Source organism: Platalea leucorodia (genome assembly GCF_965183815.1).
Source record: "Platalea leucorodia genome assembly, chromosome: 19".
NCBI classification, from domain to species: Eukaryota; Metazoa; Chordata; class Aves; order Pelecaniformes; family Threskiornithidae; genus Platalea; species Platalea leucorodia.
Genome location: NC_138841.1, coordinates 5975389 through 5988646, shown reverse-complemented (window position 1 = coordinate 5988646; position 13258 = coordinate 5975389). Strand labels below are relative to the sequence as shown.

At 69.5% G+C, this 13258-nt stretch overlaps 3 protein-coding genes across 3 annotated transcripts in view; 2 read left to right on the top strand and 1 right to left on the bottom strand.

Annotated features, from left to right (window-relative positions):
• AMIGO1 (adhesion molecule with Ig like domain 1) lies at positions 1–2250 on the bottom strand (the record flags this gene model as incomplete). Its single annotated transcript, XM_082329994.1, has 1 exon — positions 1–2250. One exon carries the CDS (start codon positions 2248–2250, stop codon positions 715–717), a length of 1536 nt encoding a protein of 511 aa, XP_082186120.1. The 3' UTR covers positions 1–714.
• A 6504-nt stretch (positions 2251–8754) lies between these two features.
• On the top strand, positions 8755–10149 carry GPR61 (G protein-coupled receptor 61). Its single transcript, XM_082330313.1, has one exon. The coding sequence runs from the start codon at positions 8801–8803 to the stop codon at positions 10136–10138; it is 1338 nt and encodes a 445-aa protein (XP_082186439.1). The 5' UTR covers positions 8755–8800; the 3' UTR covers positions 10139–10149.
• A 746-nt stretch (positions 10150–10895) lies between these two features.
• GNAI3 (G protein subunit alpha i3) overlaps positions 10896–13258 on the top strand; it is a 32179-nt gene continuing 29816 nt past the window's right edge. Inside the window, exon 1 of the mRNA XM_082330314.1 lies at positions 10896–11136. Coding sequence (XP_082186440.1) covers positions 11019–11136 — 118 coding nt within the window. The 5' untranslated portion in view covers positions 10896–11018. The remainder of the gene's footprint in view (positions 11137–13258) is intronic.

The window sequence follows — 13258 nt, the reverse complement described above, 5'->3', positions numbered from 1 at the left end:
CGCAGCCCGGGGCGGGGGGGGGACATGGGGGACACAGGCTGGGCTGCGAGGGTGCAGGGCGTACCCCCATTTGGGGTGCTGGAGCCCCCAGCGTCCCAATCCCTGCGGGGTGGGGGGCTCTGCTTGCGGCTGTGGGTTGCATGGGGGGGCCAGGAGGGTGTTGGGGTGGGGGTCGTACCCCGGGGGGTGACATGGCCCTCGTGTCCCCCCCTCGCCGAGCGCTGGCCGGGGTGGCACATGCTCCCCCGGCGGGACTCATGCTTCGCGATACGCATGCCGGGGGGGTGGCGACGCGGGGAGGGGGCCCCCGGGGCCCAGCGCCGCAGCATGTGGGTGTCCCCGGTGCCACCATCCCCGGGGGGCACCCGCCGAGCCGGCCCGCGCACTGTCACTGTCACCCGCAGTCCTGCAGGGCCCGGCGGGCAACGGGGCCGGTGGCCCCCGGCTCTGTGGCCACATTGTCCCCACAGGAGCCCCCTTTGTCCCTCGCGGTCCCGTGGTGCCGGCGTGGCGGTGGTGACCTTGGCGGAGGGCGGTGTGGGTGGACAGCAGCGATGCAGGGGTCGATGGCATGTGTCACTCCCAAGCTGGGGACACGGCGGCGGGGGTCCAGGCTGCCCCCCCCTGCCCGCAGCGCATCCATCGGGGACCGGTCCCAGCGGCGGTGGGGACGGGGTGTCCCTGGGGACCGTCCCCGCGATGTCCTCCCCTCCTCTACACCACGATGGGGGTGTCGGAGAAGACGGAGCTGACCGAGTCCGGATCCGACACCTTCCTCTGTGCCTTGGGGCCGTGCCGGGGGGGCGGCTGCGGGGTCCCCCCCACCTCGAACCTGCCGTTCTGCCCCGGGCCGGTGGCGGAGGCCGAGCGGGACCGGCAAGGCTCCCCGGGGACACCGGCGGCGTGGTTGGGGGTGGCGCTGAGGACGGAAGAGTTGATGCTGTCGTCGCGGGGAGCCGGCGGTTTGTCGGCAGCGCGGCAGCAGCAGCAGCGGCAAGGGGTGAGGTACAGGTAGATGAGCACCAGCACCACGCTGAGGATGCAGCCCACCAGCGTGGTGTAGGCGGTGTTGAGGGTGTCGTGGGGACCGTGCAGGGTGAAGTTGTGCACCAGCAGCTCCACGTAAAGGGTCTCGTTGAGGAGGGGACCCGCCACCCAGCAGGCGTAGGTGCCGGCGTCCTCGGGGCGCAGCGCCCGCAGCTGCAGGCTGCCGTTGGCCAGGAGAGCGGCGCTGCCGTTACCCCCTTCCTCCAACACCCGTTCGCCTCCCGGCGTCACCCAGTGCCGGCTACGCACCCCCCGCAACCGGGTGTCGCAGCTGAGGGTGACGGTGTCACCCAGGTGGGCTTCCAGCACCGCTTCCCGCGCCTCGCTGCAGTTGAGCGGCTGCCGGCCGGCCAGGGCGAGGATCCCGACGGAGGTCGAGGTGGTGGGCAGCAAGCACCGCAACTCCTCCTGGAAATCCATCACGGCGCTTAACCGGCGGCGACGGCCGCGGGCGACCAGCTGGAAAAGCGGGCAGTCGCAGACCAGCGGGTTGCCGTGCAGGTAGAGGCGGTCGCGCAGCCAGGCGGGCAGCGCCTGCAGCTCGCCGACGGGCAAGCTGCGGAGGTGGTTGGCCGAGAGGTCGAGCAGGGCCAGCTGGGGCAGGCGGCTGCCGTCGCGCAGCAGCTCCAGCGGGAAGCGGGCGATGCGGTTTTGCCCCAGGTAAAGCTTACGGAGCCGGCCGAGGTTATCGAAGGCGGTGCGATCCACGGCAGAGATCTCGTTGTTGTAGAGGAGGAGGACCTCCAGCTCGGTCAGGTCGCTGAAGAGGTTCTCCTCCAGCGCCCGCAGACGGTTAGAGGAGAGGTCCAGGTGCCGCAGGTGGGGGACGTGGGCGAAGGCTTCGGTGGAGACGAAGGAGAGCCCGTTGTGGCTGAGCAGCAAGGCGTGGAGGTGGGCCAACCGCCCCGGCGCCCAGTCGGCGCGCAGCCGGCTGACGTTGTTGTGGCTGAGGTCGAGGACGGCGGTGAAGCGGGGCAGCGGGGCCGGCACCGCGCTCAGCACCGCCTGCGAGCAGCTCAGGATGTTGGAGGCGCAGACGCAGCGCGGGGGGCAGCTCCCGCCTGCCGACCCCCACGGCGACAGCAGCGCCAGGGCCAGCAGCAGCGGCACTGGCGGCAGCGGGGTCCCCGGCCCCCCGACGCCCCCCATGGCCGTGCTCTGCCCCGCGGCGTCACACGGGTGCTGGGGACGGGGCACCGGCATGCCCGCGACCCCCGGCACGGGGTTGGCTTCCACGAGGTGGCTTCGGTCACCCGGTGTCACGGCATGCACCGGGCTCGCCGCTCACTTGGTGTCACGGGGCAGGGCGGCTCGGTCACCCGGTGTGGCAGAGTGGGGTGGCTTTGTCACCCGCTGTCACAGCATGTGCCAGGGGGCGGCTTTGGCCACCCAGGGTCACGGTTAGCTGCTCGCCTGGTGGCACGGGGTGGCTTGGGTCACCCAGTGACACGGCGTGCACCGGGCTCGCTGCTCACCCGGTGTCACGGCACGGGGTGGCTTGGTCACCCGGTGTCACGGTGTGGGGCGGCTTTGGTCACCCGGTGTGGCAGCGTGGGGTGGCTTTGGTCACCCGGTGTCACGGCGTGGGGTGGCTTTGGTCACCCGGTGTCACGGCGTGGGGCGGCTTGGTCACCTCGTGTCACGGCGTGCACCGGGCTCGCTGCTCACCCGGTGTCACGGCACGGGGTGGCTTGGTCACCCGGTGTCACGGTGTGGGGCGGCTTTGTCACCCGGTGTCACGGCGGGCCCGTGGGTCGCTGCTCGCCCCAGGGCTCCCGCCCGCCGCAGCCCCGCTCCCCCCCCACGCTGCGGAGGCGGCCCCGCCCCCCCCCCGGTCCCGGTCCCGGCCCCCCCCTGCCCGTCCCGGTCCCGGTCCCGGCCCCCCCGGCCCCGGTCCCGGCCCCCCCCCGGCCCCCCCCGGCCCCGGCCCCGCTGCGGACGGAGCCCGCGGGAGGATGCTCGCCGCCCCCCCGCCCCCCGCTCCCCGGGGCGTTACCGGGGCCTGGTACCGGGGCCGGTGCGGAGGAGGGCGGCCGGGGGAGGCCGAGCCGAACCGAAACGAGCCGAACCGGAGCGAAACGAGCCGAAGAGAACCGAACGAGGCCGAAGCGAGGCGGGAGGAGCCGAGTGGGGCCGAGCGGGCCGAGCCGAGCCAGGCCGGGCCGAACCGAGCCGAGCGGGCCGGGCCGAGAGGAGCCGAGCCGAGCCGAGCGAGGCCGGACCGAGCCGAGCGGAGCCGAACCGAACCGAGCGGAGCCGAGCGGGGCCGAACCGAGCCGAGCGGGGCCGAGCGGAGCCGAGCGAGGCCGAACCGAGCCGAGCGGGGCCGAACCGAGCCGAGTGGGGCCGAGCGGAGCCGAGCGGGGCCGAGCGGGGCCGAACCGAGCCGAGCGGGGCCGGGCCGGGCCTCGCGCCGGCTGCAGCGCGCACCCGCGGCCCCGGGACGGGGTCTGGGGGCGGCGCCCCCCGCGCACGGCCCGTCCCCATTGGCTGCCGCCGCACCGCCCGCGGCCAATGGCGGCAGCGAGCGCTTAACCCCTGGTGGGCCGCGGGGCGACCCCCGGCTCAGCCCCCGGGACCCCGGTGCCCGCGTCCCCACCAGCCCCGCGGCGTCCCCGTCCCCGTCCCCATCATCCCCATCCCTGTCCCTGTCCCCCTCTCCATCCCCATACCCCTCCCCATCCCATCCCATCCCATCCCATCTCATCCCCATCCCATCCCATCCCATCCCCATCCCCATCCCCATCCCCATCCCCATCCCATCCTCTGTCCCCATTCCCATTCCATCCCCATCTCTGTTCCCATTCGCATCCCCATCCTCATCCCCATCCCCATCCCTATCCCCATCCTCATTCCCATCCTCATCCTCATCCCTATCCCCATCCCTATCTCTATCCCTATCCCCATCCCATCCCATCCCGTCCTCGTCCTCATCCTCATCCTCATCCTCATCCTCATCCTCATCCCTGTCCTCATCGTCATCCCATCCCATCCCATCCCATCCTCATCCTCATCCCTGTCCTCATCCTCATCCCATCCCATCCCAATCCTCATCCCTGTCCCCATTCCCATTCCATCCCCATCTCTGTTCCCATCCCCATCCCATCCTCATCCTCATCCTCATCCTCATCCCCATCCCTGTCCTCATCCTCATCCCATCCCATCCCATCCCATCCCATCCCATCCCATTCCATCCTCATCCTCATCCTCATCCTCATCCCTGTCCTCATCCTCATCCCATCCCATCCCAATCCTCATCCCTGTCCCCATTCCCATCCCATCCCTGTCCCCATTCCCACCCTATCCCCATCTCTGTCCCTGTCCCCACCCCACCCCAGATCTGTCCGTGCTGCCCCAGCACCTGCCGCACCCGCGGTGCCAGCCCAGACCCCCCGGCACCGGCCCACATCCCCTGGCACTGGCCCAGACCCCCCATTCCAGCCCCAATTCCCCAGTACCGGCCCCATCCCAGTGCCACCCCCCCCCCCAGGACGGAGGGGACACATCCTGCCCCGGGGTCCCCGCCGAGGGACCAGGCAGGGTGCCCCGCACCCCTCGTGTCTCTGCCTCCAGGGTGCAAACATTTCTGCCATTTTTTTGGGGTCCAAAATGACGGGGAAAGGAGCGGGAGCAACCCGTGCCGCGATGCTGGGGGCGGCAATGAACGGGGAGCCCCCTGCAACACAGAGCAGGGGGCCCCCAGGGTGCCCCTGCACCCGTGCCCCCCCCAGGTGCCACCCCTGATGTCCCCCCTCGCCGCCATCGTCCCCCTCGCCGGCTGCCGGGCTGGTGACGGGGAATTTTGTCCTTTGTTCGTCCTCAATTTCTCTGTTTTAATCCGGGTGCTAATCCCTGCTCAGCACCCGCTGCCCAGCCCGGCCCCCGCCCAGCACCCAGACCCCCCACCCGTGGGCTCTGGGTGTCCCTGTCCTTGTGCCGCCGCCGTGGGGACCTGGCGGGGACCCAGGCGTCCTGGCGGGAGCCGGCACAGCACCGTGCCCCCGGCGGCTGCTGGGCAGGATCGGTGCCGGCTGCCCGGCTGCAGGCGTGTGCGCTACACGGGTGTGCACGCGTGCCAGGGTGCACAGACAGGCAGGCACACGCATGCCTGAGTGCACGCCCGCACGCTGGAGACACGTGCAGACACGCGTGCACCAGGCACACACGCGTGTGCGCCCCCTGATCACACACGCGTGCAAACCCGCCGGGTTCGCAAGCGTGCGCGCGCACGCGGATGCCCCCGCCGTACGTGTGCGCGTGGCCACGTGCACACAGACTGGAGACGCACGCGCGTGCGCGCACCCGCCCCCAGGCATGTGCACACACATGTGCGAACACGCTTGCCCCGCGTGGCCGGCCAGGGCTCTCCAGCTGTGCACAGCTGGAGCAACCCGTCAGTCGTGCCAAGGTGAATGGGTGCCGGGGTGCCGGGGTGCCGGGGTGCCGGGGTGCCGGGGTTTAGGTATGCCAGGGTGCCAGTGTGCCTGGATGCTGGGGTGCTGGGGTGCTGGGGTGCAGGGGTACGGTACCCCAGGGTGCTGGGGTGCTCAGTACCAGGGTGCCAGGATGGTAGGGTGCCACAGTGCCATGATGCCATGGTGCCGGGCTGCTGGGGTGCCAGGGTCATAGGGTGCCAGGGTGCCAGGGTGCTGGGGCACCGGGGTGCCAGGGTGCCTTGGTGCTGGGGTGCCAGGGTGCCAGGGTGCTAGGGTGCCAAGATAATGGGTGCTGAGGTGTCAGGGTGCTGGGATGGTGAGGTGCTTGTGGACTGGGGTGCTGGGGTGCCGGGGTGCTGGGATAGTGGGGTGCTTGGGGACTGGGGTGCTGGGGTGCCGGGGTGCTGGGATAGTGGGGTGCTTGGGGACTGGGGTGCTGGGATGATGGGGTGGCAGGGTGCTGGGGTGCCAGGGCACCATAAACCCCATAATGCCAAGGCAGCCCCCCAGCACCCACCATGCCAAGTCTCCCAGGGGTCTGGCGGGGCTGTAGGGTGGGGGCCAGCAGCCAGCTCCTTTTTGGGGGGCAGGACCTCCCCGGGGGGTGCTGGGGGGGGGATCCAGGTCTGGGGCTGCATGAGGGGACCCTGGGCGCCTGGTTTTGGGGGGCCTGCACGGTGCGGTGCCAGGGAGGGTGCCCAGCGCGGCTGGGGCAGAGGGCCCGGGGGTGCGCGGGTGCCCCTGGCGCTGGGGGGGTCTGCGCCCGGCTGCAGGGCGGCACAGGGGGGGACGGGAGGAATTCGCTGGCGGCTGCGAGGCTGCGCTGCGGCGGCTGAGCCACCCGGGCCCTGAATTATTGATGCTCCGGTGGCAGGAAACAGCAAAGCCATAAATCTGCCTGCGCCGGCGCTGGCACCGGCGTGACGGGGCAGGAGCAGCCCCGGCTCCCTGCCTCAGTTTCCCCAGGGAGGAGAAAAACCCTCAGGGGCCCATTCTCAGGATGCACCCTGTGTGCCGGGGCGAGGGGGTGCGGAGACCCCCCCCGCTCTCCTTTCTGGACACCCGGAGTGAGGGAGCGATGCTCCTCGCAACTGGGTCCTTCCTGGCTTGCGGGGTGCAGGCGCAGACCCCTGAAACATTGGGGTGCTGGGGAGCAGGATCGATCCCTGTGCTCCGCTGCATGGGGCAGGGGATGGACCCAGGGCAGGCGGGGGGGATGCGAGGCAGGATGGGTGCCCCCACGGATCCCTGGCACTCCCGCTCACCGGGACACCGTGTGCCGGCATGACCGGTGCCCGCGGTGACCGGGGAGCCACCGGCAGCCATCTCCGGGCCCCGGTACGACGGGGCCGGTTCATCCGAGGTCCCGTGTTTCTAATCTGGTTTGGATGGGTTTATTTTTGGGTCCTCGTAACCTAGCAATGGGCACGTGACGCGCGGGGCCTGCGGCAGGGACACGCGTCGCCCGCCGGCCGCTTGCCACCCTCCGCACACCGGCCCTGGGGATGGGGCCCGCTCGGCCACGCGTCCCCCCCCGGGCACCCACTGGACAGGGTCCAGGGCACTGCCAGGAGGAAGTTCGCAGCCTGTGCAGGCTTTTGGGGGGGTGCCAGTCCCTGGAAGATGTGGGAATCCCCCTTGGGATGGCCGTGCCCTGGGGAAACTGAGGCACAGAGGGTGGCGGGGCGGGCACTGCCCTGATCCCAGTTGCTCCGTTACTGAACTGGGAGCCAGGGAAGGGGCACTGGGCTGGGGGTGCGCAGAGCTGGGGGCCTCTGCGGCCCCTCTGAGCGGCCCCCCCAGCCCTGTGCATCCCCCTGTGCCTGTCCCCATCCCTGCTCTGTGCTCCCAGTGGGGACCTGCCCCCCGTCCCCTCCTCCCCACCGCCCCCCCACCCCAGGGTGCCCCCACGCTGTCCCCCTCCCTCCCTGACCCCCCGCTTTGCCTCCCCACTCCATGGCCCCCGAGGGGCTGCTCCCTCCCAGCTCCCCCCCCCAGCGACTCCCCCAGCCCCTTTGAGGGGCGACTGGGGAAACTGAGGCCCGAAGCAACACGAGGGGAGGGAACCGGGGGCGGGGGGGCACCCACCCTCCATCCCCAACCCCGCGGGGGTGAAGCCGGGCTCCAGCCGCCCGCCACCCCCCCCCAATCCCCGGGGCGGGGGGTGGGGGGGCCGTGCCCGGGGTACCGCCGCGCCGGCGGGAGGTGTTTAGGACCCAGCAGCCGGGCGGGTGCGGAGCATCCCTCGCCGCAGCGGCTCCGTTACCGGCCCGGCCCCGAGCATCCCCGCCCGGACCGGGCCCCCCCGCCCTCGGCCCGGCCCACGGCCCCATGCAGCCCCCCAGGGTAGGTGCGGCGGCCCCGCCGCCCCAGCGGGGCGATGGCCGGGGGCGGGAGGGGGGGGATGCGGCCCGGGGACGCGGGGGGGGGGGGGGGGGCCGGGGTGGGAGGGGGTCCCCAGCCGGTGGCATCGCCCCGGGGCTCCGGGGATGGGGGGGCGACGGGCAGGGGAGGGGGGACCCGCTGCCTGCACCCCCCCTTCCATCAGCAGCCCCCCCCCCCCCCCCCCGGGGCTCCCCGGGGTGCAGGGGCTGGGGGTCCCCTCCCCACCTGGGAAGAACCCATGGGTGGGGGGCTCCGGGGTGGCCCCCAGACCCCCCCCACCCGCACCCCGGGCTCTGGTGGCACCCATTGGTGTGGGTGGGGGTGCAGCACCCACCCCGGGGCCGGGTTTGGGGGGGGGGGGGGTCATGCACGGCCCTCGAAGCCCAAGGGGTGGACGCAGGCGCCCGGGGTGCCAGTGACCCCCCACCCATCCCCACGGCCGCTTGCGGTCCCCAGGCTCTGGGCGAAAGGTCCCGTTGGGGTGTTTTGGGTTGAAACCTGGGAGTTTGGGGGCTTTAGCCCCAGAATTGCTCATTTTCAGAGGCTTTTGGTTGAGAAAGGGGGTTGGCAGGGGAGGGGTGGCGTGGAGGGGGACCCGGGAGCCATGGGTGCTGCGGCCGGGGGTCACAGCTGAGCTGAGACCCCCCCCAGACCCCCCGGGTTCATGCCTACCCCGCTGACGGCTCTACCTTCCCCGCAGGTGCCCGGCGCTGCCCGGCGGCGAGGAGCGGGGAGATGAGCGGGGCCGGGGAGCACCCTTGGGTGCTCTGAGAGCCACCGCCGCGGCAGCACCCATCCCCGGACCACAACCCGGGGCCGGCGGCGGGCGTAAAACGGGCAAGGATGTGAGCCCCCGGCGATGCCCCGCCGCCCCGCGCTGGCCGCCCCGAGGATGGGCGATGGGCCGGTGAGCGCCGGCGCGGCGGCACAGGATGGAGCCCTCCCTGCCCGCTCCGTGGGCCTGGAACGGCTCTAGGGCGGCGCGGGGGCTCCAGCCCTCCCCGGGCCCCATGCCCCCCAACGGCACGGCCGACGGCAAACCCAAAGACGTGGCCTCTAAATCGGTGGGGCTTTTCTTCATGCTGCTCATCGACCTGACGGCCATCGTGGGCAACGCCGCCGTCATGACCGTCATCGTGAAGACGCCGGCGTTGCGCAAGTTCGTCTTCGTCTTCCACCTCTGCCTGGTGGACTTTTTGGCCGCCCTCACCCTGATGCCGCTGGAGATGCTCTCCGGCTCAGCCGTCTTCGACAGCCCGGTTTTCGGCGAGGCCATGTGCCGCGTTTACTTGTTCCTCAGCGTCTGCTTCATCAGCATGTGCATCCTCTCCATCTCCACCATCAACGTGGAGCGTTACTACTACGTGGTGCACCCCATGCGCTACGAGGTGAGGATGACGGTGGGGCTGGTGGCCTGCGTCCTCGTCGGTGTCTGGCTCAAAGCCGTGGCCACCTCCCTCGTCCCCGTGCTGGGCTGGTTGTCCCCCGACCGCCCGCCGGTGCCCGCCAGTCGCGGCTGCTCCTTGCAATGGAGCCGCAGTCCCTACTGCAAGTTCTTCGTCGTCTTCTTTGCCGCCTTCTACTTCCTCCTGCCCCTCCTCATCATCGTGGTGGTCTACTGCAGCATGTTCAAGGTGGCGCGGGTGGCCGCCATGCACCACGGCCCCCTCCCCACCTGGATGGAGACGCCGCGGCGGCGCTCCGAGTCGCTCAGCAGCCGTTCCACCATGGTCACCACCTCGGGAGCCCCTCGTACCACCCCGCAGAGGACGTTTGGGGGAGGCAAGGCAGCCGCCATCCTGCTGGCCGTGGGGGGCCAATTCCTCTTCTGCTGGTTGCCCTACTTCTCCTTCCACCTCTACACCGCCCTGAGCGCCCAACCCCTGGTGGGGCCGGCGGCCGAGACCGTGGTCACTTGGCTCGGTTACTTCTGCTTTACCTCCAACCCTTTCTTCTACGGGTGCCTCAACCGGCAGATCCGGGGCGAGCTGGGCCGGCTCCTCACTTGTTTCTTCAAGCAGCCACCCGAGGAGGACCTGAGGTTGCCCAGCCGGGAGGGCTCCATCGAGGAGAACTTCCTCCAGTTCCTCCAGGGCACCGGTTGTCCCGCCGAGCCCCGGCCCCGTACCCCCAGCCCCAAGCGGGACCAGCTCCCCATCGATTTTCGCATCCCGGGGCAGATCGATGAGGACGCGGTCGAGGGGCCGGAGCGGCGTGGCGGGGACGGGGTCTACGTGCCGGTGGTCGCCTCTCCCAAACCGGAGCTGTAGCGTTTTTTTGGGGGTGGTGGTGGGAGGTTTGGGGGCAAACATGGCTGCAAGGGGAGAGCTGGTCTGAGTGTCTTGCTGGGGAGGGGGCTCGGGGGTCCCACGATGCTCGCCGGGAAGGGCCACCGGGTTTGGGGACGGCAGGTCGGGCGGGTGGCGGGTTGGTGGGCGCAGGTCGCATGCTGGGGACAAGCATGGGGGGCTTCGGGTTTTGGGGTGACTCCTCTCCTGGCATGGCGGGGGTCTCCTCCGGACGGGCGTCCCCCCGGTCCCCCCAGCCCCTGCGTGGCCCCGTAGGGGCTGGCAGCATGGTGGCCCCGGTCCCCTGTGTCCCCTGCAGAGGGGTGGCGCTGAGCCCCCTCCCCTGTCCCTCGCTGCAGGCCGCAGCTCTCCGGGGCCTGCCTTCCCCAGCGCCCCGAGCCCACCCCACAGCCGGGGGGCCAAGGCCTGGCCCTTTGGGGGTGCGTGGGGCCGGAGCCCCCCATCCTGGGGGGGATGGAGGGGGCTGGAAACGGGACGCGGGGCCGGGCCTGGGCGGGCAAAGGGCGGTTGTGGGGCCGGGCGGGGGCGGCCATTGCCCCCCTCCGCCCCCCCGAGGACTACAACTCCCACCATGCCCCGCTGCACCGAGGCGGAAGTAAGGCGCTCCTCCCAGCTCCCATCGCTCTACCGAGGCGGAAGCCCCGCCTTCAACTCCCAGCATGCCCTGCGAGGACTGCACTTCCCGTCGTGCCCCGCGGCGGGGTGACCGGATATCCGGCGCCGCCTCAGGGAGCCGCCCGGGCCGAGGCAGGCGAGAGGCTCAGCCCCGCACCGGCCCCGTTCTCATCCCGCTCCGGTTCCCGGCGGCCGAGCCGCCCGCCGGCCTTCCCCCGCCGCCGCCATGGGTTGTACGCTGAGCGCCGAGGACAAGGCGGCGGTGGAACGGAGTAAAATGATCGACCGCAACCTGCGGGAGGATGGCGAGAAGGCGGCCAAGGAGGTGAAGCTGCTGCTGCTCGGTGAGGAGAAGGGGACGGGGGCGGCTTGGAGGGGCGGCTTGGGGCGGTGAGGTGCCTCGGGGGAGGGCGCTAGGGGGTGGGAGGGCTGTGGGGAGGGTCTCCGGGAGGGGGGGTGAGGGTCTCCCGGCCTCGGGGGAGGGGTTGAAGACGGCAGAGGTTGGGGTCTGTAGTGTCGGGGGGGGGGCTCTGTGCAGCGAGGAGAGGCCTTGAGGGGCCACAGGGAGCTTTAGCGAGGGGTCTGCGGGTGACCCGGGCTCAGGGAGGACGTGGGAGAGGGCTGGGGGGTCCCCGGGCCCCGCGGGGGTTTGGGAGGGCCGGGGCAGCTGTGCGGAGAGGCGCCGGGCGGGCGGAGGGCTTTGGGAGGTCTCTGGGGCTTGGAGAGGGTGGAGGAGCCCCTGGGCAGGGGGCTTGGGGCTTTCCAGGGGTCAGGAGGGCTTTAGGGGGGTCCCAGGGCGTCTTTGAGGAGAGGAGGGGAATGAGGAGGGGGTCCACGAGGTTGAAAGATCTTTAGAGGGCGAGTGGGGGGGAGAGGGACGGTGAGGGGGGCTGGGGAGGGGCCCGAGGGGTCCCTGGGGGGGGCTGGGGAGGTGTGAGGAAGATGAAGGGCTGGGACATGATCCCAACGGGGGAGCTGTGGGGAGGGACGGGGGGGGTCTGGGACAAGGCCACTTAGAGCAGCAGCTCTGCCTTTGTGTCGCTGGGGAGGGCTCGGCTCTTTACGAGGTCCCCAACCCCAGGTGTGGTCCTGTCCCCTCGCCCCTCCTTGTGTCCCCGATCTCCTCCCTGGGGCGAGGGAGGAGGAGGAGGTGGAGGTGGCCTGTCCTGCCCTCACAGGGGGCAAGGGGAGTGTGCTGCTGTCCTGGGCTGGGGCTTTTTCCTAGCCAGCCACTGCTTGATGAAATAACTCTCCTGGTTCTAGCCTGGGTGTTACCAGTGCTCCCTCCTGGCTGCTCCTGGGGGACGGTCCCTCCCCGGTGGCTTTGGGTGGGGGCTCTGAGAGCAGAAGGTGCGCGTTGGGCTGGAGTAGGTGTCCTTTCATCTTCGGTTTGTGGGACAGAGAAAGAAGGGAGCACTCGTGCTCTCGGTTGGATACAGAGAGCATATCGTTGGGGCTTGGCTGTTAAGCTTTTTGCTTATTATGGAGTAGTGGAATTAAATCCTTTTATCAGGTGAAAATGGCCCCTGGGCACCCGTGTTTCTCGGACTAGAAGCGCCCACGTTGGGGTGCGAGCTGCCTTGGCGGGGGTATAGTAATCACGCCGGGTTCCCCGTGCCTCACGCTGCCACAGATCCTCCGATAGGATCTGACTTTGCGCAGAAGATGATTTCGGTTCGGCGTGCTCTGCCGTGGCTGAGCTGGTTCTGCAGAGCTTGCAGGAGTTTGAAACCAGCGTCGTCGCCGTTGCCCCGGTGCAGTCTCTGTATGTGCAGGCAACTGAGAAAGGAAGCGTCGCTGCTCTTGTGTTTTTATTTTTTCCAGCTAAAATGCGTTCAGGGGTTTTGAGAAGAGCTGAGTGGAACGCTTTTCTTTAGAAGGACTACCTCAGCAGAGAACTTTTGCTGTATTTGGTCCACACTTTGGTAGCCATGTTTAGAAGTTCTTGTGGGTGATAATTAACTTGAGTGCAGAGGAGGCAAAAGCTGCCCGTCTCTGAAGTCTGCCGGATACGGACTGACTCCTGTGCTGTTTCTTGGCAGCGTTGTGTGAGCTCAGGACCAGGCGGTGCGGGGTGGTAGGTGGACCATCTGGCCATCTAGGTCTTCCTCTTCTAACGTCTGGGTTGTTTTTTTCGTTACACTGACGTTTTCCGTCTCGAGGGAGACAGATTGAGTTCGCGAGGACCAGAACAGCGGTGTTGAGCGTCTCCTGTTAGAACGGGACGTGTTAACAAACAATTCTGCTTTCCAAATGATCCTTGTCCTAAGAAAGCCTTTTTTTTTTTTTCCATTTAGCCTGTTTTCACTTGTACCCTTGCAAAAGGTGCTCTGAGTTTTGCGATCTTGTGCTTATGTAGAAAACTTCTTGGCTGTGTGTCAAGATAATCCTTTATTCTCCAGGGGTTTGTTTTGGTGTTAGGAAGCAATGCTTGCAAATTCTCTGGATGGAATAATTCTCCGTCGT

What these genes read in the sequence shown, in the direction of transcription:
- GPR61 (XM_082330313.1), top strand. Translation starts at nt 8,801, where the DNA reads ATGGAGCCCTCCCTGCCCGCTCCGTGGGCCTGGAACGGCTCTAGGGCG.